Source organism: Pleurodeles waltl, chromosome 3_2 (assembly GCF_031143425.1).
Source record: "Pleurodeles waltl isolate 20211129_DDA chromosome 3_2, aPleWal1.hap1.20221129, whole genome shotgun sequence".
In the NCBI taxonomy this organism is placed as follows: Eukaryota; Metazoa; Chordata; class Amphibia; order Caudata; family Salamandridae; genus Pleurodeles; species Pleurodeles waltl.
In genome coordinates, this window is record NC_090441.1 from 132,606,304 (window position 1) to 132,631,931 (window position 25,628).

Here is a 25,628-nt window from a genome sequence, read left to right on the forward strand (position 1 = left end):
CTCACATCCCATTGTCACACTTTACAGATCAGGCAGCCGCCATTTCAAGGGCCCACATGGCTTAATTTCTACTGCGTCACACAGGCCAAGACCTTGCATTGCCACTCATACAAGCCATTCAATGCATAGCGAATCGTGTTTTGTGCAAGCTGTGGTTACGTACCTGTGGGTTGCTTGACTCTGTGCTCCATGTTGTCCTTCCTAGGCACTGTCCGCTGGGACTTGCGAGGAGATGGAGGAATCCTCCCGTGTACAGACCGCTGGTGGACCTGTCGACAATGGAAGAACGACATGTCATACTTACGTACAGACTTGACCGAGCCACTATACAGGAACTGTGTGCCCAGCTGGAGCCAGACCTGATGTCCCCCATTCGCCAACCCACAGGGATTCCCCCTCTGGTGCAGGTTCTGTCAGTACTCCATTTTTTGGCAAGTGGCTCATTCCAAACAACAGTGGCCATATCATCAGGGATGTCTCAGCCTATGTTTTCTAAGGTTTTGTCCAGAGTGTTGTCTGCCCTGATGAAATACATGCGGAGCTACATTGTTTTCCCTGAGGTGGGCGATTTGGCTACAGTGAAGGGTGATTTCTATGCCCTTGGACATATCCCCAACATCATTGGTGCCATTGATGGGACCCATGTGGCTTTGGTTCCCCCCAGTGGAAGTGAGCAGGTGTACAGGAACAGAAAAAGTTATCATTCGATGAATGTCCAGGTGGTCTGTTTGGCTGACCAGTACATCTCCATTGTAAATGCCAAGTTCCCTGGGTCAGTGCATGACGCGTACATCATGCGAAATAGCAGCATCCCTTATGTGATGGAACAGCTACAGAGACACCGTGTGTGGCTAATAGGTGACTCTGGTTACCCCAACCTGTCGTGGCTACTTACCCCAGTGGGGAATCCCAGGACAAGGGCAGAGGAACGCTACAATGAGGCCCATGGGCGAACTAGGAGGGTTATAGAAAGAACCTTCGGCCTCCTGAAGGCCAGGTTTAGGTGTCTGCATATGACAGGTGGATCCCTAATGTACTCACCAAGGAAGGTGCGCCATATCATCGTGGCCTGCTGTATGCTTCACAACCTGGCTTTGCGACGCCAGGTGCCTTTCCTGCAGGAGGATGGTCCAGATGGTGGTGTTGTAGCAGCTGTGGGGCCTGTGGAGAGTGAAGAGGAGGAAGACGACGGGGACGACACAGACAACAGGGACACAGTGATTCAACAGTATTTTCAGTAGCACACAGGTACGAATCAACCACGCCATTTTACATTTACTTAAAGTCTCCTGCCTCTCTACTGTCTGAGTTCCCCCCCAGTTCCTGTTAACTGAGTTGTGACTTTCCCTTCCGTTTTCAGAGCTGTGGGCCCCACTGCGTGACCTCTGCTTTGTTTGCCCATGGACTACAGCTGTGTGACAGTGGTATGTTGTCATCACAATGTAACTGAACATTTTGGCACTGTTATGTCTAATACATTTGTTCAAAATACAAGCAGTCTCCAGATTTGTTTAGTGCAAGAAGTGATTTAATTCAAGTGCTAAATTTAAGGAACATGATTGTCAAACGTGGATGGGTGATGGTGGAGTAATGTCCATGGCAGAGTCCAGTTCTCAGTCGCACAGGTGCTTTGTCCATATGCCTGTGGAAAGATGGAGCAGGGGCAGTTCAAGGTTGGACAGGGTGACAATGTGGGACAGTGGGATGACATCAGGGGGTATCGTTTGCTGGCGGGGGTCTTGCAATCCTACTCTGTCTTCTTGTGAGATCTCAGGTTGCGCTTGTGGGGTGGTTCTTCTTCTGCAGGAGGTGGGGTTCTGGTGGCCCGTCGTTGTGTGGGGGCCTCCTGTCCACTAGCGCCGGCGGAGGTGGTAGGCTGTTCCTGGTCCAGGCTAGTGACAGGGGCCCTTTGTGGTGCCACATGGTCCCGCAATGTGGTGACTATCTGGGTTAGGGCCACGACGATGGTCCCCATTGCGGAACTAATGTTCCTCAGTTCCTCTCTGAACCCCATGTACTGTTGCTCCTGCATGACCTGGATCTCCTGGAACCTGGCCAGTACCGTAGCCATCGTCTCCTGGGAGTGGTGGTATGCTCCCATGATGGAGGAGAGGGCCTCTTGGAGAGTCGGTTCCCTGGGCCTGTCCCCCCCCTGTCGCACAGCAGCCCTCCCAGTTCCCCTGTTTCCCTGGGCCTCTGTCCCCTGGACGGTGTGCCCACTACCACTGCCCCCAGGTCCCTGTTGTTGTTGGGGTGGTAGGTCAACCTGGGTGCCCTGTAGTGGTGGACACACCGCTGATTGACGTGTCCTGGAGACAGAGGCATGGGCCCGCTGGGTGGGAGCTGTGCTGGTGTTCCCAGAGGGGGTTAGGTCTGGTGTAGCCTGTGGCTGTCTGTGGGGAACCGACTGTCCCGAGGTCCCCGATGGGCCGGGCTGGTCATCAGAGTCCAGGGAGACAGAGCTGCTGTCATCACTGGGGGCCTCTTCTGGGGGTGGGATGGACATCTCTGGACCCTCCTGGGCGGTGTGGTGGCGTTCGGGTCCTGCAGGGGTATAAGAGTATGGTTATTGCTTCTGTATGTGGCATTTCGTGTAATGGGTGGGTGGCCGTGTCCCCCAGTGCTGGCATTCCCTTGTGGGGGCTTTTGTGACAGTGGCTTGTGGGGGTGATGGGTGTGTGCAGTGGGCATGCTTTGGGGATGGGTGTCCATGCTTTGGGGACGCACGCAGGGCTAGGTTTTGGGATGGGTGGGATGTGATGGTGAGCCATTTGCAAGGAGTTGGTGTGATGGGGGTGAGGGTGGGGGTATGATTTGGCATGCAGGTGGGGTGGGGGGAATGAAGTAGTGGAGATTTGACTTACCAGAGTCCATTCCTCCGCCTACTCCTGCGAGGCCCTCAGGATGCAGGATATGCAAGACTTCCTCCTCCCACCCTGTGAATTCTGGGGGAGTAGGTGGGGGTCCGCCGCCAGTCCGCTGTACCGCGATGTTGTGCCTTGATACCATGGAACGCACCTTCCCCCGTAGGTCGTTCCACCGCTTCCTGATGTCGTCCCGATTGCGTGGATGCTGTCCCACAGCGTTGACCCTGTCCACTATTCTGCTCCATAGCTCCATCTTCCTGGCAATGGTGGTGTGCTGCACCTGTGCACCGAAGAGCTGGGGCTCTACACAAACTATTTCCTCCACCATGACCCTGAGTTCTGCGTCAGAGAACCTGGGGTGTCTTTGGGGTGCCATGGGGTGGTGTGGATGAGGTGAGGGGTGGTGTATGTGTTGTAGAGTGTGGTGAGTGTGGTGGTGTATGGTGTTTTGTGCGTGGAAATTGTGTGGGTGATGTTGTGATTTGCCTCTGTGTGATGGTGTACTCTATGCTGTGCTCTCTCTCTCTCTGTCCTTCACTCGCAATTGTGGTCGTAGGGGTTTGTGGGTGATGTGGGTGTGTGTTTTATAGTTAATTGGGTGTGTGGGAGTGGTGTGTGTATGTGTCTCAGGTGTGTGTATTTTGAATTATCCAATGTGGTAGTGTTTTGTAAAGGTGTGTGTATTTTGAGCGCGGCGGTGTGTACCGCCAATGGAATACCGCGGTTGAAAGACCGCTGCGGGGATTTGCAGGTCGGAATGGCATGGGCGTATTTCTGTTGGCGTGACGGTGGAGGTTTGGTCATCGCCAGTTTCCCGCTGACCTTTGGTGTGGCGGACTTTTGTGGATGTCGGGTTTTTGCCGGTTTGCCAGTTGCGGGTCAGAATGACCGTGGCGGTTTCCCGCGGGCGCGGCGGTGTTATGGCGGCCTTCTGGCCGGCGATAAGCGACTTTTACCGCCGAGGTCGGAATGACCCCCTATGTGTGTGTCAGTTCTTCAAGTGTTTTTAAAACCTAAAAGAACATGTCATGTTTTACTAATTAAGGCAGAGAAGAAGCTATGGTTATTGTTCCATAGAAGCTAAGCCTAATAATAGATGCTACTCTGAGATATTGATGTCTGTTCATTACGTATCACCATCAGATGTATAATGCTACTGATTTAATTTTACAACATTAGATGGTTAGCTTTTTTTTTTTTTTAACTAAAGGAAAATGATATTTGTAAGTGGGTTATAATAACAAGCATTTGCAATGCAATGGGTCTCACATTTGCTCGGGTTAGAGCTATTAGCGATGTATACTCCTAACTGGACTTTTCTTGCCACATAAATTGAAAATGAAAAGTAATACAGTTTCACATAAGCGAGCTGATTCAAAGCTCCACGGCATCAGCGTGAAGCAGCACACAAAAGTAAAAAGAAGTTCGCTCGCTGTCAAACGAATGAGCAAAAGTGCAATTAGCCATGTAACAGGAGCGATGTCCAAGGCGTAACTAAACCTCCCCAAGGAGGGACAAATGTAAAGCATTTACCAACCAAAAGAAAGGATCTTTGAAGGGAAAGCCCAAGAACGAGTGATAGTGATGGGCGTGCAGTGGGCGTGGTTAAAAGCCCAGATGCATACCAAACATCAGAAAAGAAGCGCTTGCGCGCTGCAATGCTCAACCTGAGAAACAGATGTCTGCTTAAATAGGATTCCCAAGGGTGTCTTCGCTCTAGCTATTCATACCACCAATGTTTGTGCTTTTCTAGTATGGTCTTCTGTAAACAAACCCTGTAGATCCAGTAGTATTTAGATGCAGTCTGCTTATTACAGCCCTGGCACTGTTGAAAGAGATATTCTCTCCTTCTATTCAGTCACCAGCAATTGCGTTTAATTGCAAAATGTACACCTTGGAACATGGAAGGTAGGAGAACCATGGTAGCCTTATAGAACCACATTTCATGCACAAGAATGACCAACACAACCATGGTATAAAGATTTTGTGCAGTACAAACAGTAACGTGTGCTTATTGTTGTATAAGGTGACGCTTTCGAATGAAAGCTGCTAGGGAAAAAAATGAAACTTTTCTTTAAAATACATAATCCTTTCTTCCAAAGCCCTTGCAACCCAAAACATCTGTTGCAATTACACAATTCTGAAAGACTGTCAAATGGCTTGTGAATTGAATTGTACACACATATTCCATCCACTGTTTCCTCTGGAAAAGAAAAGTACATCTTTGATGGAGGTGGTCAAATACTTTCACGTTTTTATCGAGAACGCTTTCATAATCAACATTCCAACGTTTTGGGAAAGAAAAACACAACCCATTACATTTTTCATTGGGAAGCGGTGCAGTATTTCATATTCCATAAAGGCTAGTATGACAAAGTTCTTGAACAGGTTGTCTGGTAAACATGTGTTTTTCAGTAATTGTTATGTTCCTTAGATTACATGAAAGGCAACTTGCCGTGAGGAAAGGTTATCTTCCCAGCTGTCTGTTTGCTTTTGGTTTCAGGAAATGTTCAAATGTAATCTTCCTTTCTTTCTTGCAAAGGTGGAGAGCAACAACACTAGAAAAGGAAATTTAAGGTATCACTTTACATTTTAGAAGTCATGCAACCAGGATACAGCAGTCATGGAGAGCGGCACAGAAGCCGAGTTACTGGTAGCTACCACAAGGCTAAGTGCTAGTATCGGGTTCGGCTCCGGATCTCTGAGTCTGGGAGGGCCATGAAGATGCCTGGGAGACCATTGGGATGCAAGTGTGAGCATGCAAATAAAAAAAAATGGAAAAAAGAGCACAATCGCACTGCTACAGTTCACTCGTAGTGAAACCTATCGTCAAAAGTGCAAAGATTTACGTAACCGGCAAAAGTGCAATTAACTATGTAACAGGGTCGATGTCATCCAAAGCGCTCGACTTCTGCCATGCGAGATCGCGCTGCGAAAAAAGAGAGAAAGTAGTCCACAAACCGGACGGAAAACAGCGAGCCTCGTGTGTTTTCGGTACTTGGTCGCTGCGCTCGAGGAGTGCCAACCATCGGAAAAGGCATGACGTATGCATGCCTTCCACTAATGAAAGCAAGCAGATTTTAAAAGGCAAGCCCACGAACCAATGAAAGACACTGATGTGACATGGACGGGGCTCCGAGCCCTTTTCTAACTACAACTGCGTCTCGCAAGCGATACGCATGCGCAAGCCCACATAATTGCTCTTATCTAACTTAGGTAGGCATGTGAAGTCAGCATTTGCCACTGTTCCTATAGATGAGTTGGTTAGCTCTTTCATGAACATTAGGCAGTCTGCACCAGACTGTATTTTGATGGAATGGACAATAATGACTCTAATGGCTTTAGTGGCTTTATTCTCATTGTGGTATTACAGTGGCTCCAAGAATCAGGCAGCACATTCCAATTTGTTGCTGGCCACTAGCTTGTTTTCTGTGTATGTGACTCTGTGTGTGTGTGTGTGTGTGTGTTTGTGTTGTGCGCGCACAAGTGTGTATAAGAAAAGAAGATCTCTATATGTGCTAATATGTGTAAGTGATTAGTGAAAATTAGAAGCTTTTTTGAGGATAAAAATGTATTTCTGAAAAGTGAAAATCTGTTAATTAGGGATAACATTCTGTTTTTTCATGAAAATGAGGACAAATGTTTGGGGAACTGAATATATTTATCTAATATGAAAACCATGCATTCTGTTGTTGAATATTTGTAGTTTGGTAAACTAATGTTCCCAACAAAAGGAATGCATTGGTGAAATATCTTTGAAGCTAATATCTGAGCAAGAATTCAGTTCAGGGTTTGCATTTTTTATTTAATCGGTTCTATATTACTGGTAAAGCTTTCATTATGTGGTCACTTCTGCTGACTGAGCATGAACTTTGGTGCAATTGGTCTTCTCTCTGATTGTGAACTCCATGTCATATGCAGTAGTATTGCTCTGTGAGTTTGTAAGATTAGCAGTCTGCATGTTGTGACTTTTGATTTGTTCACCCTCCCCCTTCCATGTAGATTCTGAGTCATAATAAACACTCACAATCTTCTTAAAAGAGGCTGGGTGGAAAAGTGAATAGAAGAAAAATGCTACATACATTTTGAAAAATGATGTTACCTTCCACAATGGTTTGAAAGTAATAGATATTTCGCACAACGTAAGGGACATTATCGTGAAAATTTATTGTATTATCACTATATTTTCTATGTGTTCTAGTGAAGGGTAAATTTCATCCTTCACGGGATGTGTGCCTGGCAGCCTACAAAAGTATTGAAATATTTAATTGTTAAGCCCTTTAATATGTTTACAATTCTAGAGGTTCCAGTCAGTGTAAGAGAAATTTATAATGTAAGGTGCTTGATTTGGCTCTGTTTTTTCCAACATTTTCTTGAAGCGCACCCCTGAACCCACCTGACTATGTTGAGCCCACTTGCTTTACTCTCTCCCTAAGTCAAAATCAAAGAAGTTCTTTTATGACCAAACATTATCAAAGTTTACCAGCAGCCACTGCTAATTGGTGCCCAGTAATCATGTTTTCATGTCATAGATACATTATTATTAATACATACTAATTTTATTACAATGAATACCGTTGTCAAGTTTAATTTTGCTTATAATCCCAAATGTAATTTTATCCAATTATTCAGCTCATATTTTGTATTTGAAGATCCAAGGTAGTACAAATAATTTTCTTTCATAGACTACAGATGCAAAAGTCCATTAAAGTTATACTCTGTTCTGCATATGGAAATCAACTGTTGTCTATAGTTCCCTGACTTCCTTCTTTGAAATACTTAGAAGTTGCCTATTTATCCCTGGTTTGCATATAGGTCAATTCCCAATACGTCAGCCTTTTCCCTCATATATTTCCATGTTTCTTGCAGCATGCCCGTGATAGATAAAGTGTTTCTTCCTGTTTGGCACACCAGTCTATCGCACATTCCCAGGGGGCAAAAGGGGAGGGGAGGCAGAATCCACAATTTTGCTTATATTTGATTTTGAAATCATGCTCCGCCTTTTTAACTTTATTTTGAGTGGGGGAAGGAGCCAAGATGGCGACCGGGATGGATGCCTAGTGTTTAAGCTCCGTCCCGGACTCGCTAAATAAATCCTGAAGGGCGCCTCCGGAGCTCTACCGGCCCCCCGAGATTGAGTGAGCTGCCTCAGGAGTACCGGAGCGAGCAGGCGGAACCCAGCGCCGGCGGAATCGGCGCTGCAGCCCCGAGACCCGCCCCACAACTGGGGGACAGCACGCGAGACACTTGGCCCGGCGGTGCCCGGACAGAGGCGGAGTGAGACTGGCGGACCCGTCCGGAGCCCTCCTGGGGGAGTTGGACGACGCCCCACCGCGGGAGAGGTAATCTCCGGCGAATGAGTGGAGTGACTGGCCCGCCCGGATCGAGTTGGGCCTGCCCTCGTGGACCCCCGACTGGAGCCCTTTGGCGCAGCGGGAGCTGCCAATATCGCTCCCGGCGCTCTTGCGGTGCGGGGTGGCGCCGGGGGCTGGTGCGTGTGTCCCCCCTTGGTGGGAGCCGGATTGCCCGTCGGGCCCCTGGAGGTGGGGGCAGGTACGTCCCCAGACGGGAAGGGACGCCCGCCTGCTGGGGATTAGCGGAGGATAGGACGGCACTTGGGGGTCAGCGGCTCCAGGATCAAGCCGAAGTATAATGGGCACGGAGGCAGCTGGCACTTTTCCCTGAGGTAAGGAGGGGAAACAAATAGGAGGCTTAGCTCCCGGCCGCGGGAGCTACGCGACGGCCGGGACTGCCCCCACCCCCCCCCCCCTCCACCTTGCTGCCGAATAAGGGGAAGACTGCTCAGTTGCGCCTCACGCACGGAACATCACCCCCCCCCTACGCTCGCACCCAACAGTGCACCAAAAGTGAGCCTGCTGGCCCCGGCCACAGGTGCCAAAGGAAGATATAAGGAGCCTGGGGTGAGCGAGAGGAAAACACAAGGCAGAGATAACCCACCCCACCCGCCCTGTGAGCCATTGGGAGACGCGCAGAAAGCTGAAGAGGCGGGCGTGGCCCCCACTGGGGGGTGGACACCAGTGCCCCACTTAAGTTGCCCAGTTCTTCCTGCACTGACTCTCGCTGTCATTCACCGTTGGGCAACAACGCCGGCCAATACTAATGTCCTCAGGCTGCACGGCAACTACACTAAGAGACAAATACTCTGTCACCCCAAGGGGCATGGGGCATACTCCCACGGATAGCCCAGCGCCGGGATCGCTGGGGAGGGCGACGGCCCCCCCTCCGCAAGACCTTGTGTGCTAGCAGGGGCACGCTCTAGGCAGCCAAGACAGTGTGTGGGCCCGGTTTGGATCCCACCCCCCTGAACGAAACTTGGAAAGCAGAGGAGCACACACTGAACTAATAAATGGCTGTAAAAGGGTAATCGGCTGACAGGACTGTGCTGAGTAGTACTCCGCTGCACCCTACAAAGCACCTATCAGACTGGCAAAATGGCGGGCAGGCCTAAATCGGCCAAGAATCAAGATAGAAACACGCCCAATGTGGCAACTAGCGATCAACAGGCAAACCCGTCCCTACAAACATTAGAATGCACGCTCGCATCACAATCCGCACAGCTCGAGAAAGTACTGCAGGCGATTATGGACACTAAAACATCCCTGGAAAGTAGAATAGATGCGGTCTCGCAAGACCTGAACTTATTAAGGGTGGATCATCGCAAGTTGTCGGAAGAGTGAAAACGACAGAGGAGGGGCTGGCCGAACTGACCCCCACGACCCAGGATAACCAAAAACAAATCCAACGCCTGGATGCAGAGCTGAAGGTGCTAAGGAGATGCACGGAAGAGGCGGAGAGCAGATCGCGCCGTAATAACATTCGCTTTCTGGGGTTCCCTGAAAAAATGCAGCAACTCAGCATGGAAATATTTCTAGAACAATGGCTAATTAAAGAAGTATTAAACGGGGCCCCTTCCAGGCTCTTTTCGGTGGAAAGGGTGCACAGAATACCAGGCAGACCTCCGCCCCCTGGACAACCACCCAGACCGTTGATTGCTAGATTCCTGAATTATAGGGACCGAGATGCAATATTACAGCAGTTCCGCAGCAAAGGACCATTCAACTTTGAGGAATCAGTCATTAACGCATACCCAGACTTCACACAAGAGGTGCAAACACAACGGAACTTATATTTTAAAATCAAGCAGCGTCTGCGCGAACACGACATTAAATACACCCTACTGTTCCTAGCTAAACTAAGAGTGGTTTCAGAAGACCAAACCCATATATTTACTTCCCCAGAGGATGCTTGGACATGGCTGCACGCTAAGGGCCTGGCGCACCCCCGCGAGAGCACGGAGGGCGGAGAGGAATGGACCACCTCCGAGTCAAGGAAACGCTCCAGAAGACGCGCCAGGGGGTTGCCGTCGGCACAACAAGTAGCAGAAGAAAGAGCTAAAGTGTTAAAAGAGACCCCCCTGCTAACACAAAATAATTTTGAAGTAATCAGGGTGACCCCTGAGATCAACTTGGATTCGGACACGGCCAGCTCCGACTTCACCATAACAGTAGAGTTGAGGGGACCGAAGGTCTGCCCCAGAACAGCAGACGAACTCTAACAGCGCACAGCCGCACCTCCTCCACACCAGCATCCACAAAAGAGGGACCGGATGATGCGGGGGCCCCCTGAGCAACGGAGTACATTGGAGAGGGCGCCCTCTCCCAACAACGATTATCTTTTAATTGTACACACATTTGCCAGAGGAGGGTGCACTCTGGGAGCCGACGGGGTTGAGGGGTCCGGGCAGGAGGATCGCACACTCTGGAGGCACCCAAAAAGTATTTGCAGACTAAGGGGGTTATTACAACTTTGGAGGAGGTGTTAATCCGTCCCGAAAGTGACGGTAAAGTGACGGATATACCACCAGCCGTATTACGAGTTCCATAGGATATAATGGACTCGTAATACGGCTGGTGGTATATCCGTCACTTTACCGTCACTTTTGGGACGGATTAACACCTCCTCCAAAGTTGTAATAACCCCCTAAGTCTGCGGACAGATGTGAGCCCCATAAAAGAGCCACATCCAGTCGGCATGTTAATACCACCACGGATATCCAGACGGATACAGCTTTTTGCACACACTAACGTGTTAAGTAGTTTCACACAAGTTATTAGTTGGGTTGGGGAACTAGTTGGGGTGGGAGGGAGTAGCAATTCAGTTAAGAAGCACACTACAGTTCCAATCCTAAAACTTTGAATACTGCTGCAGCAGGCATTAATAATAAATAGCTTCAGCGGAGGGGCTGCAGGCCGGAAAGTTATGCTGCAAGATGGAAGACCACGTACAGGCAGACTTAATGATCTCACATGGCACCACACAGCAATTACAACAGGGATCAATATGACATAGTGACATGGAATGTGAGGGGCCTGGGAGCAGGGAGTAAAAGATCTCGTGTTTATGCACGCCTCAAGCGACTGGGCATACACATTGCCATTCTGCAAGAGACACACCTACTGGAGTCAGACCTACGGGAGTTGCGTGTGAAGTGGGGAGGGCAGCTGATAGGCACAACATACTCAGCATTCGCAAGGGGAGTACTGATATGGATTGCAGGCGGGGTCCCATTCCTTCAAACGGCACATAGAATAGACCACGGGGCAGATTTGTGGTGGTGGAAGGCCAGCTGGACGGTAGACAACTCTCTATAGTTGGGATATACGCCCCAAACAGCGGTATACCAGGATTTCTGGATACACTCACGCCTACACTACTATCGAATCCGTCAGCCCCGGCCATCTGGGGCGGCGATTTCAACAGCACACCGAATGTTACACTGGATAGATCTCACGCTCAAGGGGGCTCGTTAATGAGAAGGCGCACCACAAGCCCACTGCAGAAATGGGCAGGAGATATGAGGCTCCACGATGTATGGCGCATGAGACACCCGCAACAGAGGGAATACTCATTTTACTCTGCCCCGCACAAAACACACACTAGAATTGATATAATATGGGGAACTCAGGACATAGGGGCACTGGTCAATGGGACAGAATACCTAGCAAAAACACTCTCAGACCATTCACCACTGAGGTTAACACTGGTTTGGGGCAGGAGACGGCAGTGCATCTCCACTTGGCGGTTGCAGGTAGACGCTCTTCAAGACCAGGCATTCGCAGAAACACTGAACACCACACTGCGACAGTACTGGGAAAGGAACAACTCAACCGCAAACTCACGAGCGGTGGAGTGGGAAGCTCATAAAGCGGTGATACGAGGTCAGTGCATTTCCACCAGTTGGGGAGTGAGGCGCACCCTGCACTCGGAAATAACTAATCTAGAGAGGGAACTAAGAGCAGCAGAAACAGCAGTCGCGCGGGAGAGGGCCCCCACACGGTACTAAAAGCAGTGCGCATAAAATATAATGAGGCAGACAATAGACTTCGTCGCCATGACTACAACTACCATCTAATGAGACTGCAAACGGAAGGTGATAGGTCGGGGAAAATGCTGGCATGGCTACTGAGGGAAGATCGGCAACGGCCCCCCATAGGGATTATCCGGGTTGATATACAAACCACGGTCTCTACGCAAATCGAGATTAATGAAACGTTTAGAGAATACTACGCAAACTTATATACCAAACGCACCTCGTGTACACTTGCACAGCTTGGATCCTTCCTGGGGGGCTCATCATTACCGCAACTATCTCAGGCAGACAGGGACACCCTAGAAGCTCCTGTCACAACTAGCAAAATAGACTTAGCCCTAGCGCAGATGCCCAAGAATAAAGCGCCGGGTATAGACGGTCTACCGTCAGAGTATTACACCGCTTACTCGTCCCGCTTGAAGCCCCATCTGCTAAAGGTGTTCGAGGAGGCATGGACCAACGAACAGCTGCCCCCATCCCAGAGAGAGGCCATGATAGTGGTACTCCTCAAACAAGGCCGGGACCCCACAGATGTCAAATCTTACAGACCCCTCTCGCTCTTAAACTCAGACTGTAAAATATTGGGTAAAATATTGGCAAACAGACTAGCCCCCATTATGAACACTCTAATACACGAGGACCAAAATGGATTCATCCCGAAGCGCAGCACCTTCTTAAACACCCGCAGACTCCTGAGTATAATAGGAGATACCCCACCGGACGCACACGAGGACATGGTGTTATCACTTGACATTGAAAAGGCGTTAGACACGCTAGAGTGGGACTTCCTTCTGGCCACAATGCGGCGAATGGGAATAGGCCCCAATTACACGTGCTGGGTTCGGACACTATACTCCAATCCACAAGCTAGAGTAAAAACGGGGGGAGTCATATCTGACAGCTTCCCAATCTCCAGGGGCACGAGACAGGGCTGCCCCCTCTCCCCATTATTATTTGCTATAGCAATGGAACCCTTAGCAACTAAAGTGCGCTCCATGGAAAGCAGTTGGGCAATAATTAGAAACAGGGTCCATCATGCAATTTCACTGTACGCTGACGACGCTTTAATATACACCCGTAAAGGGATTGAGGTGATACCTTCAGTAATATCACTACTGGCTGAGTATGGAAGAATATCCGGCCTAGTGGTAAATTGGGAAAAGCTGTGTGTGTTCTCATTGATCAAGTGGCCGTCGGGTAGACAGGAAATGGCTCCGCCGGGACGCCTGAAATGGTGCTTCGACACATTTAAATACCTCGGGGTACACATATATCACAACACAGAGCACCTTAGAGATGGCAATCTGGGGAGAGCGCTGGCCTCCATGAAGGGATCATTACGCTTTTGGACCAAATTGCCACTGTCACCGCCTGGCAGGGTGGCGATCGCAAACATGCTGATATTGCCCAGGCTGCTATATTACTTTGCGGCCTTGCCAATCAACATACCCAGAAGTTTTTTCAGGGACCTGAATGCAATGCTAATACAGCTCATATGGGCCGGGGGAAGAGCACGAGTGGCACTGGCTACACTACAACGTCCGGTGGACGCGGGTGGACTGGGAGCCCCCAACCTTGAACTGTACTACGCGGCAGCTCAGTTGCAGTGGCTACAGCTTTGGTTCCATAGGCCAGAATCGGCTGAGGCTGTATGGCTACACTCCCGGCTAAAAGGAATCCCACTGCTAACATGGCTTTCAAACAGACACCCCAAAAGTGGATTCGATAACCCACTGCTCTCAGTAGCACATGCTTGCTGGGGGAAATATGTTAAGAGGGTATGCAGGACACTCCCGTACTCCCCGCACATACCGCTGGACCGTCTCCCAGGATGGCACCATGCCGCGTCGCACCTGCCACTGGTGTGGTCGGAGGCGGGCACACAGACGGTGGGTGATTGCTTTGAAGATGGTAAACTAATGTCGTTTGAGGCCGTGCAGGCTCTCACCGCAGTGAACCCTGGGCAATTCCTGGCATACCATGCAATATGCCACACAATTAAACAAACATGGGGGGCAGGTGTATCAGAACCAGAGATTTCCCCCATAATTCATCACATACTACAGGACAACGCCCAAACAAAAGTAACCTCATCCTTATATAAGATCCTTAGGAAGCCCATGGAACCTTACCTGGAGAGGCCCAGGGAGAGGTGGAACACTGTGCTCCCTGACCCGATCCCACCAGTGGACTGGCCGAAAGTGCTATGTCACGCCCGGGGTGTGTCGAGAAACCCCAGATTTCGATACACCCAGTTTAATTATATACACCAAACGTACTTGTCCCCAGCCAGGATAAAGCGAATGTTCCCTGAAACGGAGCAGTCATGCCCCAGATGTAAAGCGCAATTGGCACACTTTTACCACATGGTCTGGGAATGCCCTCAGGTAAAAATAGTATGGAACAGGGTGGTGGAGGAGGTGTCGGAGATGACGGGCCCCGTGTTGGAAATGAATCCTAGGTCCTGCTTACTGGGGTTGAAGACAAAAGAAAAAAAACACAGGCACTTACATAAATTTGCGGACCTAGCCTGCGTGATGTACAAAAGATTGATAGCAATGCACTGGAAAGCGCCTAACGCCCGACCTGAAAACCTGGCGCACCCTCACTCTGCGCTGGGTCCGCACAGAACATCAGGTACTGGAAAAACTTGCACGTAACGGTCAACAGCGCACAGGGAGCGATGCCTGGGGAACATTGGTAGCTAAACTTGAGGCTAACAATGATGATAAACCTGCATGAAGTGGGATAGGCATTAAATAGAATGCACTCTGCAGAAACCTATCCAGACATATTAAGACAGGACCACACTATACCGAACAGCATACTGGCAGGGCAAAGCTCCCGCCCCCCCCCCCCCAATCACATATGTCCATCACTGGCCCGTGCCCCTCACACAAGCACACTAGAAAACGCATAGGGCAAACATGTAAACATTTAAACGCGGCCACCACCTCTCACCACGTAACCCTTGGCAGCACACGTCCAGCCGGCGCGGCAATCGGATTCAGCAACAGCAGGACCTCCCCAGTAAGTGAATGAAGGGCCCCACAGCGCGGCATCACACGCTTAAGTAGCCAGCCAATACAGCAAGAAGCAATACTGAAAGTCATAGGTGGGAACGTATGTGTGCAACAAGGGGGGGGGTTAGAAGTTTGAACGTAACTTAATCAGAAATGTTTATCCTGTAACAAACATACTAAAGGCTTGCATTATGTATCTGTATTGTAAAAACTAATAAAAAAATTATTTAAAAAAACAAAACTTTATTTTCGGTGCACTTTAAATCCTTTATTGTGCAACACTGTGTTTCTCTATTTTCAAAATTCAAAGAAAATTAATGACGTTCGCCTGTGCTAGTTTGGCACCAGAAGCAAGTCATTCCCAAGAGACAAATTCATTTGATATACATGCAAGGACACCAAAATATATATCCACAATAGGTTAGTTAAATTGTTTAATGAGTGAATTACAACTACAATTAAGACAATTAGATGGAAATATCAGGAAGTTTATCAAAAGCAAGCAGTACTCATTTGTAAAATATGGAGACTGAGACATCAATGTCAGTGTTAGTAGGGGTACTGTAAAGGCTGTGGTTCTGATGAGAATTCTCTTTCTCCTCCTGGTCCGTCACTATTGATAGGAAACAAAGTACACACATCAATCAGAGAGAAAGAGCAGGAAAGTTGTGATGATTCTTGAGAACAAGAAATACAAATAAACATTGTGAGAAAGTCATTCTTTTAGCATGGTTTCTGACTGATGCTGGTGGGAACTGACCCTGACTGTGACCTTGGCTCTGCATACCAGGCCCTTCGCCAGTGCTCTGATCAAAAGGTAAATGGTAATGTGGTACAATTACAATTGGCAATGACAGACTCCTGTATGTCCCTAGTACATAATAGGGCAAGGGGGATTCAAACTATCTATAGGTCTCTAGTATATAAAAGGGCAGAGAAGTTTAGAGGCCCAGTAGATTTCTTGCACCGGAGTGTGCACTACTGTGTTGCCTTCTGTCATTTTTAAAGGCAGCCCTGCCTTGCAGACTGTCTTTGAAAAGTAAAATGTGTGAAAATTCGACTTTGGAATTAAAGGTACTTCCAAAGTGATAATCTACATTCTTTTTACATATAAGTCACCCTAATGTCTCCCCTGGGTGCCCCAGGGCTGGGGTGCCATGTAACTATAAACAGGGCCATTATAAAATATGTTTTATATGCCCTGGTGAAGGAAACATTGCCCATTTCATTTTTCCTCATTGTAGATATTTAGCTTCATAGGATAACATGGGAATATTGCATATACCCATAAGTATAGGAAGGAGCTAAATGTGTCATGAAAGGACTCAAAAGGTTGGTAATGAAAAATCCAACAACTTGCCACTGTTGAATTTATCATAACTAACACAGAAACAAAGTTATAGGACTTTCTTTTCTGTAAACCAAAATCCAGCCTGCTGGTGGCTTCTCCTGATTGGTCAGCCTTAACAGGATTAGCCAGGCTGCTATGATGAGATGGTAAGTGGCCTACACTCAGCAGAGGTTATCTGATGGGGGAGGGGTTCTGAAACTGCAGAGGCCAGGCCAGGAAGAGGGCTGGGTAAATCAAACTGAGCTTCTAAGGAAGCAGGACAGAAAGGAATGCCAGCCAGGCCTGCCCTCTCACCCTGTACCCACAGATGGATAGCAAGCCCAGGAAAGGAATTTGCAGATGGTCTAAAGGGGGAATGTTAATGGAAATGAGCCACATCAGTAGGTTTGTTTAACCATGTCTTGCTTCTTTGGAGAAAAATCATCTGTCTTGGATTTTAAAGTGCTGTGCTTGATGGGACAAGAAAATGCCACACTTTGGAGGAAGCTGCCATGCTCTTGGGTGCCACCCTGCATCTCATTGGACAGAGGTGCCTCCCCCATGCTTTTACCTCCAAGATGATTGAATACATATGGCTGACCTGCATTGCAACTCAGATCTGATGCCCTTCTGGGACCCTGATTTGCAACCTAAAGAACTGCACTCGGAAGTACTGCTCCTGTTACACACTGGAACACTAGCCCTATGTACTTTGCCTTGCTTCAAAAAGGACTCAGGAGTGGACTCCCTGAAAGCAACAGGTTAACAGAGCTTGCCTGCACCAACTATCATAAACGTCCCCAGCCTTTAGTGTGTCGGATGGACTTTTAAGGCGCATTCTTGGAATTGTAGACCTAAACTTCCAAGGACCATCTCAGAGCTTCTAGTCCTTTGGATTTGTGTTTTGGACACTGTGAACCCTCAAGAGGAACTTCAGGAAGAAGTTCCAGATGTTTGGAGAAGTTTGGAGCAACTTTGGGGAAAAGTTCCATAAGTGGACTGACCCGATGTCATTAGTCAAACTGACTACCTTCAACCGCGACCTGGCCTGAATTTCAGGTTTGTTCCGCTGAAAGCTCCGGGACGCCAGACTTCCAGGATTTGACTGAGGCCTCGTGGAAAAGCAGGCCAATGGCGTTGCATCAAAATCGGCTTGCTGCAGAGGACCATATGACATAGAGAGAGCAAAGCTCAAAAAAAGTTTCTAAGTACGAAGGTAAAGTTTTGATCAAGGCCACCCGCTCAGTGCAGGGCTCCGTCACAGTAGGCCTCAAACTTTGGCTTTGTCCCTGTCAAGCGCGACCAGATATCCCTGGTTGGTGCTATTGATTTCTAAGCACTAGAAAGCACATTTCTTTAATTTAATATTTACAAATTCATAGCTTTGGTACCCTATATTGGATTTTTGGCGTTTTAGTATCATTTTAAAGATAAAAATATTTACTATTTGTATTATGTGTTGTGTCTTAATTGTGTACTGCATTGGTGTATTTAAATGCTTTACATACCTGTCTCCTAAGCTAAGCATGCCTGCTTGTTGCCAAGGTACCAGAGGTTGAGCCAGGGGCTGATGTTTTGAGAGCATATTTCGTTTCATGGGCCTTCTTTTGATAACACACCTTCTGGCAATATTTCAATGAGAACATCATGCAAAGGGAGTTCTAATCAATCATAGGATTATGCCTTCTTAGCCATGCAGTACCTAAGACAATCGAGAAGTGCTGATGCAGAAGTTGTGAGGGCGAGTAAGTCAAGACTCCTCTGCCATTATTCTGTTCAGTGACAATTTTCACAATTTTGATTATCTGGGGAGGTGACACACCACAGTGTATGTTCAGTGGTGTAAACACTGAACAACATTGTTTTTAGTATCTCCTGTTAATGCATAGTCAGACAATCCAACATGCACTATTCTGCGGTAATGTCCATGACAAACAATAATGCAGCAATCTCGAAGTGTTTACAACCATTGTCCAGCTTATGCCTCGAAATCTAATATGCATTGTGTTGAACATTCTATAAAAAACTGTCCTCATTTCTCCTTTCAGGAGGGGATGCAGTCAAGAAGCTGTAAAACCCATGTCCTGATTTTGGTCTTGCATGGTGGCAACATCTTGGACACTGGAGGAGGAGACCAGAACTGCAAGACTGCTGACATCAACACCTTTAGCTCGGTCTTCGAGAAAGTGACCAGAGCCCACTTCCCAGCAGCTCTGGGCCACATACTCATCAAACTTGTCCCCTGTCCAGCCATCTGTTCCGAGGCCTTTTCTCTTGTTTCCAAGTAGGTCACAGACATTTATGTTCATGTAAAATTATTATGAACGTGTTATAGAAAGAGAAAAATTTATCTTATATAGTTGCTAATAATTCAGAATGTGAGCACATAGGGTTAGAAGTTACCCATGTTGTCTATCCAGTCTATTATGCATTGTCAGTATCACCTTAATAATACTATATGTAGCACTTCATAAAGCACATTTTTGCTATTTTCTCATTGCTATACATCCCAGGTATTAGTATTACCTATTGTAATAGCATTCAAGTTATCTTCCTGAGCAGACTGAAGTGTGAGTTGGTATTTTGAGATATTTAGGATTAAAACTGACTGGTCATCTACATATCAGAGATGAAACTCTTTGAGCCATTTTGTTAACTATAAAGCCCTTAACAATCACGTCTGGTACAAGTCAAAAGAATATGGTTGGAAATAGCCAGGACTTTGATGTGGTTTGAGCACTATCAGACATACGTAGTTTAGCTGACCTACTCTAAATATGCTAATGTTTCTGTAGTTTAACTTATGCAAAGCCATGTCCTTTTATGCCAGTGCTTTAAAATGGATGCTAAGAGGTTCTGTGGAGGAAACAGCAGAAGAGTCACCATATGAATTCTCCGGGCTCTGGTTTACATTTCACAAACACTGGGCTTGATTCACAAAATCATTTATGCACCTAATTTCCATATAGGTACAGATGGTTTTTTTATGGATGCGAATTCATAATTTCTGTCCATAAAACGTGAATTTACACTCGAAATGCACTTTACCCACACATATTACTAAACCAGAATAGTGTAATTCCACACAAATGTGAAAGTTATTTGAGCGTTGAAAAACTTTTTTCAGGCACATGCCCATCATAGATGCAGTTAGATATTTAACCAGGCAAATGCAGGCGTTAATATATATCCGTGGTAGGAATGGGAGGGAACTCCATCAAAATTAGTGGGGCCTTGAGGCAAATAGTTTTTCCATAGTGACAAATAATTTAAAATCTTTATATGGTGCATTGTACAAAACTGGCACTCTAACTTTGATCACTTCAAATGTCCACATACAAGGGCGCACCCAGTATCAGTCCAGTGCCCTTTCAGCTCAAAAACTCTGTTAGAAAAGCAGATGGTACCTGTAATATTGTTCTATTACTGAGTTGCAACCAACTGTGGGGGGGAAGAGGAGTAATAATAAAATATATATTTTTTAAACTTATCTGTCCGGCCTCGACATCCACTTCACTCCTCTTCTCTCCTGGGACACCAGCACAGGCTCCCCCCCCCCCCCCCCCACACAATCCTAGCACTGCTCTCATGCTATACCAAGCATGAGAGCAGTGCTAGGATGGGTCAGAGCGGCATGGCCTGCTGCTCAGACAGTGCATTACAGTCTGTGCTTTTTCTCCAACCCGGCTGTGCAACACAGCCGAAAAATAAAAGGATAACAACATATTATTTTATTTTTCTGCTGCTGGCTCTTTGTCAGTGGGGCCATGCTCCTTCACTATTGCAGAGGAGCCACCCCTGGCTGCAACAATGACAGAGATTATTTTTGTATCCACCCAATAGATCCTGCTATTAGTTTACACAGGTAACCATCTGCTTACTTGTGTACCTGTGCCTGGCTTCTGCTGCTTGCATAACTGCCCCAAGAATCTGTTTGCTGGTCTGTCTGCCAAAGGGATTGGTTGCTGGTGTATCTGCCCCCAGAGATCTGTTTCTGTCCTGCATTCATCACAACATTGCTGGTGTACCTGAACCCAGGAGACCCTGCTTTTTTGTTGGGTTAAGGGAAAATGTGTTTTTTTGGAGATGGGTCTGAATCGAGTCTGAGACCACGGTTATACCCTGCTGCAGTCCTCCCCCCCTGAAAGATCTGTGTTTGCTTCTGGTGTGAGGGAACTCATCTCAGGTATTGTACATGCTGTCGATGCAATCATTATACATGTTCTGCTTGGGTTCTTTTTGTTTTATGAGTCATTTTATTCCAAGGTTTTTTGAACATGCCACAGAGCACCTTTGTGTTTTTTTCTGCAAACTTTATTATAGTAGGAAGGCAGTTTTCTGTGGGGCTCGCATGATTAGTGTAGCTTATGTTTTAAAATGGCTACACACTTTTATTTGCATTAGTATTCCTAAATCAGGCCTTCAGTTAGCGATAGTGGGCTGTACTCCATTCCGGCAGGGCAGCGGAGCCATGTACTCGCCTCCTCTGATTGGCTGCAGCCCATCAGAGTTAGAGATCCCCACCTCTGCTGAAAGCTCTGAAGCTTTGCTGTGCAGATGCTATGTTGCATGTGTTCACACTGCAAAGTTTTTGGTTTTCAAAAACAAACTCTGGATGTGGGAGTTTCATTTTGAAAAGAATCAAGGAGATATTCTGCCGTGGTGAGGGAATTTCTCCCAACTTGTGGGGATCATTCATTTGTTTTCCTGTTCTGGAACTCCAGACTGCCTGTGGTGATCCTAAGCGGGTAAGAAGCACATAGGAACATCCGCCCTGAAAAGGGGAAATGGGCGGAGGTTCTTTGACAAATTGAATGATATCAGTGGGGCCAATCGGGTCAAAGGATTCTGCCAATACAGCCAGCAAAGGCTCTGTCAGGAGAACCTTTGTGATTCCCCCGAATCCAGACACAGACATAGTGGGGGTACCGTGAGTTAGACCGGGTACACGTCATTTTGGGGCGCAGTACTTTGTCCACCAAACTCTAAATAAGTCCTTAGTTTAGTTTCTAAACCTGAACAGTGTGTATATCGGCGGCTTTATTGTATGTAAAGCTCGGTGCATCTGTTCAGAGCCATGGCTATGTCTTCCTTGCCTTCAAGCTGTCAGAATGTCTGTTTCTGATCAAGTTAGCATAATTCATGGGTCGCATTAGTAGGGGATATTTGGTTGATTTTTGCCTGATTTGCGTTGTATTCAGTGTACATAATTTCCCTACTTCAGTGCTGTTGGTTAAGTGTTTTTGTTGCTGAAGTGTTTCCAGATACCACATATCGGGATGCCAGAAATGCCTTGAGAAGACACTTGCCTCATTTTTATTAGGTATCTGCAGCCAGATGAGATTAATATATTGACAAGTTATAAAATGTGAACAAGTAAACACACTGTGACACAAAAACTCCAGGAAGCTGACCAAAATCTAACTGAAGAACATCATAGAGATGATATAGTATTGTATAGATGAATTGTGCAAATGTCTTATCCAATTAATTATGCAGAACTGCGTACTGGTATTTAGCCCATTTTTAAGCACTCCAATTTTCTCTAGAATGTCTGCTGAGGGCCAAGAAAAGGAAATAGTTTGTGAACGGTAGCTCACTTGTCCTGAGTTATTCCAGAAAGTAGTCTTCCTCTGAGAATTGGTGATTGCCATGTCTAGATTATGCAGTTCTCCAAAAGCAATGTAATTATATAAAAGTTGCAGTGTAAGGGGCCCCAAAACGCCAATAATCTTACGCCGTTGACCAGTGGCTATGGTTTACAAATGGTTTACAGACTCATAGCATACATTAACCTTGCCACTCGTTATTTCATGCGTTTCGTCATGTAGTCATCACAACAAGATATCCCAACAATGACAGCAGCCAAATTGTGGTCTGCCCTCAGGAATTTACTGGCTCATTAGACAAAGAAATTGTTAACATTGACAGTTGAGGATATCTTTTCCATAACGCTAAAGCCTCTTAAGAAGATTACCGGGAGGTGAGAATATGCACTCTCCCCACAATGCTAGCAAATAGGTTTTTATGGGATAATACAAACTGGAAATGTAGCCCTGATGTCCACGGGCTTTCTAAATAGGGTAGTCAAGGCTAACCACTGTCATGCGTACTTGCAAGTTAGATTGGTCTTCTGTATTCATCTAAAAATCAACCCCTAGAAATAGGACAAGAAAATGGTTGAAGTAACATGTGAGGAAACAGTTCCCTGATTCTATAAACACAACTGGGATGAACTAAAGTACAAGACATCCATACTTGCATTTCTGGAGGTTGGTATGCCTCTGGGCTGTTAACGTAGCTCCAGATCCTAGGGTTATTACGTAGAGACATAAATTGCCCTCTGATAATTCTGGAGGAATTTGAAAGGAATTTAATATTTACTGATCATTATCTTGGTGTTATTGCCTAGAAATAAAGATATTTCTCCCCGTTACGTCGCTCTTACGCCATCCCTGAGGTGGAGTAGGAATGTGATGCATTTCCAGACTTGCAAATCTGGGAATGTGTCAGATTCCTTCCAGTTTCATGGGTGTTGCATGGGAACACGCAAGCAACACCCCTGGAATGCCCCTTTCAAGTACTGTTATGCGTGAAAGGGGTCCATAGTTAGAAGGCCATGAAAAGCCACACTGCGCCACTGGAGCATCAACAAAGTGACACTCTTGTGGCGCAGTGTGCGGCTAGGGCCTCGTAAATGAGGCCCTTAGTTTGGCTTGAGCACGGAGATTTTTATTAAGCTGCAGACAACAATAATACTCCTTATTTCTGATGGATACACCTACCTGTGGATTCCTCACCTAAAGAATTCTCCCCTCGCGCCAGCCTCAACGGAAATTTCTTCTAGCTCTGCACGTCGACGATGACGTCACAATCGCCCGACTCTACGCGACGCCGTATGACATCATCTAGGCAATAAGAAGCCCTCGTCGACGTGCAGACGTCAGTTCCCTTTTTACCGTGCCTCCGAGTAACGGTTTTTCTTCGAGGCTCACAGGGAGCTACAGGTTCGAATCGACGGTTACAATGTCGCAGCCAAGGAAATCCGGCTTTAAGCCATGTAACCAGTGCGGGGGTCGGATGTCGGTTACCGATCCCCATGAGAATTGCCTCTGGTGCCTTAGCTCCGACCATCAGGTCGAGTCATGCGGCTCCTGCCAGCGCATGAACCCGAAGGCACTCAAGGAAAGGGAGGCAAAATTGTTCTTGGCCCGTTCCAAGAAAAAGAAGGAGAGGCGTCATCGGAGGGAGTCCTCTTCAAGATCCTCGAGGACTCATCATCGCCATGGTGACTCTCGGCGCCGTCACGACTCCCGGCGCCGATGGAGTAAGGGACGGTCCAGGTCCAGATCGGCATCTCCGTCAGCTCGGCGCCGTCCGACGTGGGAGATTAGCCCGACCGTCACCCCTCCACCTCCAACGACCCCGACTTCACCCGGGTCGGTTTTTGAGGTCGAGCCTAGCCAGGAGTTACCTGGTCCTTCTACGGCGTCTATGCCGGCGCCGGTGCAACAGCAATACCCGGCTTTCCCGACTCCGAGAACGGATCCTGCGGCGTTTTTGAACGCCATGTTTAACATTTTTTCTACCATGGCGCCGGGTGGAGGTCAAGCAGGTCCGTCTGGCCCTTTGGCCTTTAATTTGGGCGTTCCGGCGTCTTACAAATCGACGCCTTTCACACCATTTTTGTCTGCTGCACCTGAAGCGGCGCCAATGCCCTTGACGTCGCCTAGGAGACCTACTACACCTGCTACGGCGCCAATGGATTTGCCTCAGATCCAATCCACAGTCCAGGTTCCTGTGGAGCCGTAGGGTCCGGCGTCGGACGGATCCGAGGTTCGACGGCGACAGAGATCTTCGGCGTCGGCCGACGCCTTATCGATGCCGGGTCTCGAATCTAGACTTCTATCCAGACGTCTGGCTTTGCGCCTTCTGGGGGAGGGAGAATACAGCAGACAGCACCTGGAAGAGGGTGAGATTTTGGAGCCTTCCGGTGACTTTCAAGGACTTGATACTGCGAGTGGCATAGATACCTCCCCGGAGTGGGATCTAGCTTCCCCTGGGGAGTACACTGAGGAAGCTGCATCTTTCCACGCGGTAATTCGGAAGGCTGCAGACTTCTTAGATCTCCCTCTTCCAGCTGCGGAGGTAAAGAGGAACCTGTTGACGGAGGTATTGCATCCAACTTCAGTGACAGCAGAGCCTCTCTTGCCTTTTAATGAGGCTCTTCTAGATCCTATCAAAGACATCTGGAGAAAACCTGTGTCTACAGCTGCTGTCAACAGAGCGGTGGCGCGACGCTATCGGGCGGCACCAAGTGATTCTGTTTTCCTCTCCAAGCACCCAACACCGGAGAGCTTAGTAGTTCAGGCCTCCTGTTCATCCAGGTCCTCTCCTGGCTCGTTTCCCGGAACACCTGCGGACAGGGAATCGAAGAAAATGGACCATACTGCCAAAAAGGCCTTTTCTTCATGTAGTATGGCCTTAAAGTCAACCAACGCGACCTGCATTTTGGGACGTTATATCCATGCCCTTATGGAGGAAGCGAAAGGCCATCCGAATTTGTCCCAGGAAATGTTGCAGTTGCTGACGGACGCTCAGGCGGCAGCGACCCAGGTGATCCAGTCTGGGTTAGACACTTCAGACTCAGTGGCAAGAGCTATGGGCACGACCATAGTTTCCAGACGACAATCTTGGCTGCGTTCGTCTGGCTTTTCATCAGATGTACAGGCGACTCTCCTGGATCTGCCCTTTGATGGCGAGAAGCTCTTTGGAACAAAGGCGGATTCTGCTCTAGAACGATTTAAGGAGAGCAGAGCCACAGCGAGGTCGCTAGGGCTTCAGTCAGCTGCCTCATCCTCCTTTAGGGCTTATAGGAGGTTTAGGGGTTTTGGACGTGGCTCCTCCTTTCGTGGCAGATTTCAAGGGCCACAACAAACTGTAAGCACCCTGCCATACAGATCTTTCAGGGGCAGGGGCAGAGTCCGAACAAGAGGAGCCACCCAGCAGCACTCTGC

The 25,628-nt window shown here is 47.8% G+C and overlaps 1 protein-coding gene across 2 annotated transcripts in view; it reads left to right on the forward strand.

Annotated features, from left to right (window-relative positions):
- The window catches only part of PITPNM3 (PITPNM family member 3), a 1,929,018-nt gene that overhangs the window by 1,169,806 nt on the left and 733,584 nt on the right, over positions 1 to 25,628 (forward strand). For both annotated transcript variants that reach the window (XM_069226994.1, XM_069226995.1), the window contains exon 5: positions 18,660 to 18,895. In XM_069226994.1, the coding sequence (XP_069083095.1) occupies positions 18,660 to 18,895 (236 nt within the window). The remainder of the gene's footprint in view (positions 1 to 18,659; positions 18,896 to 25,628) is intronic.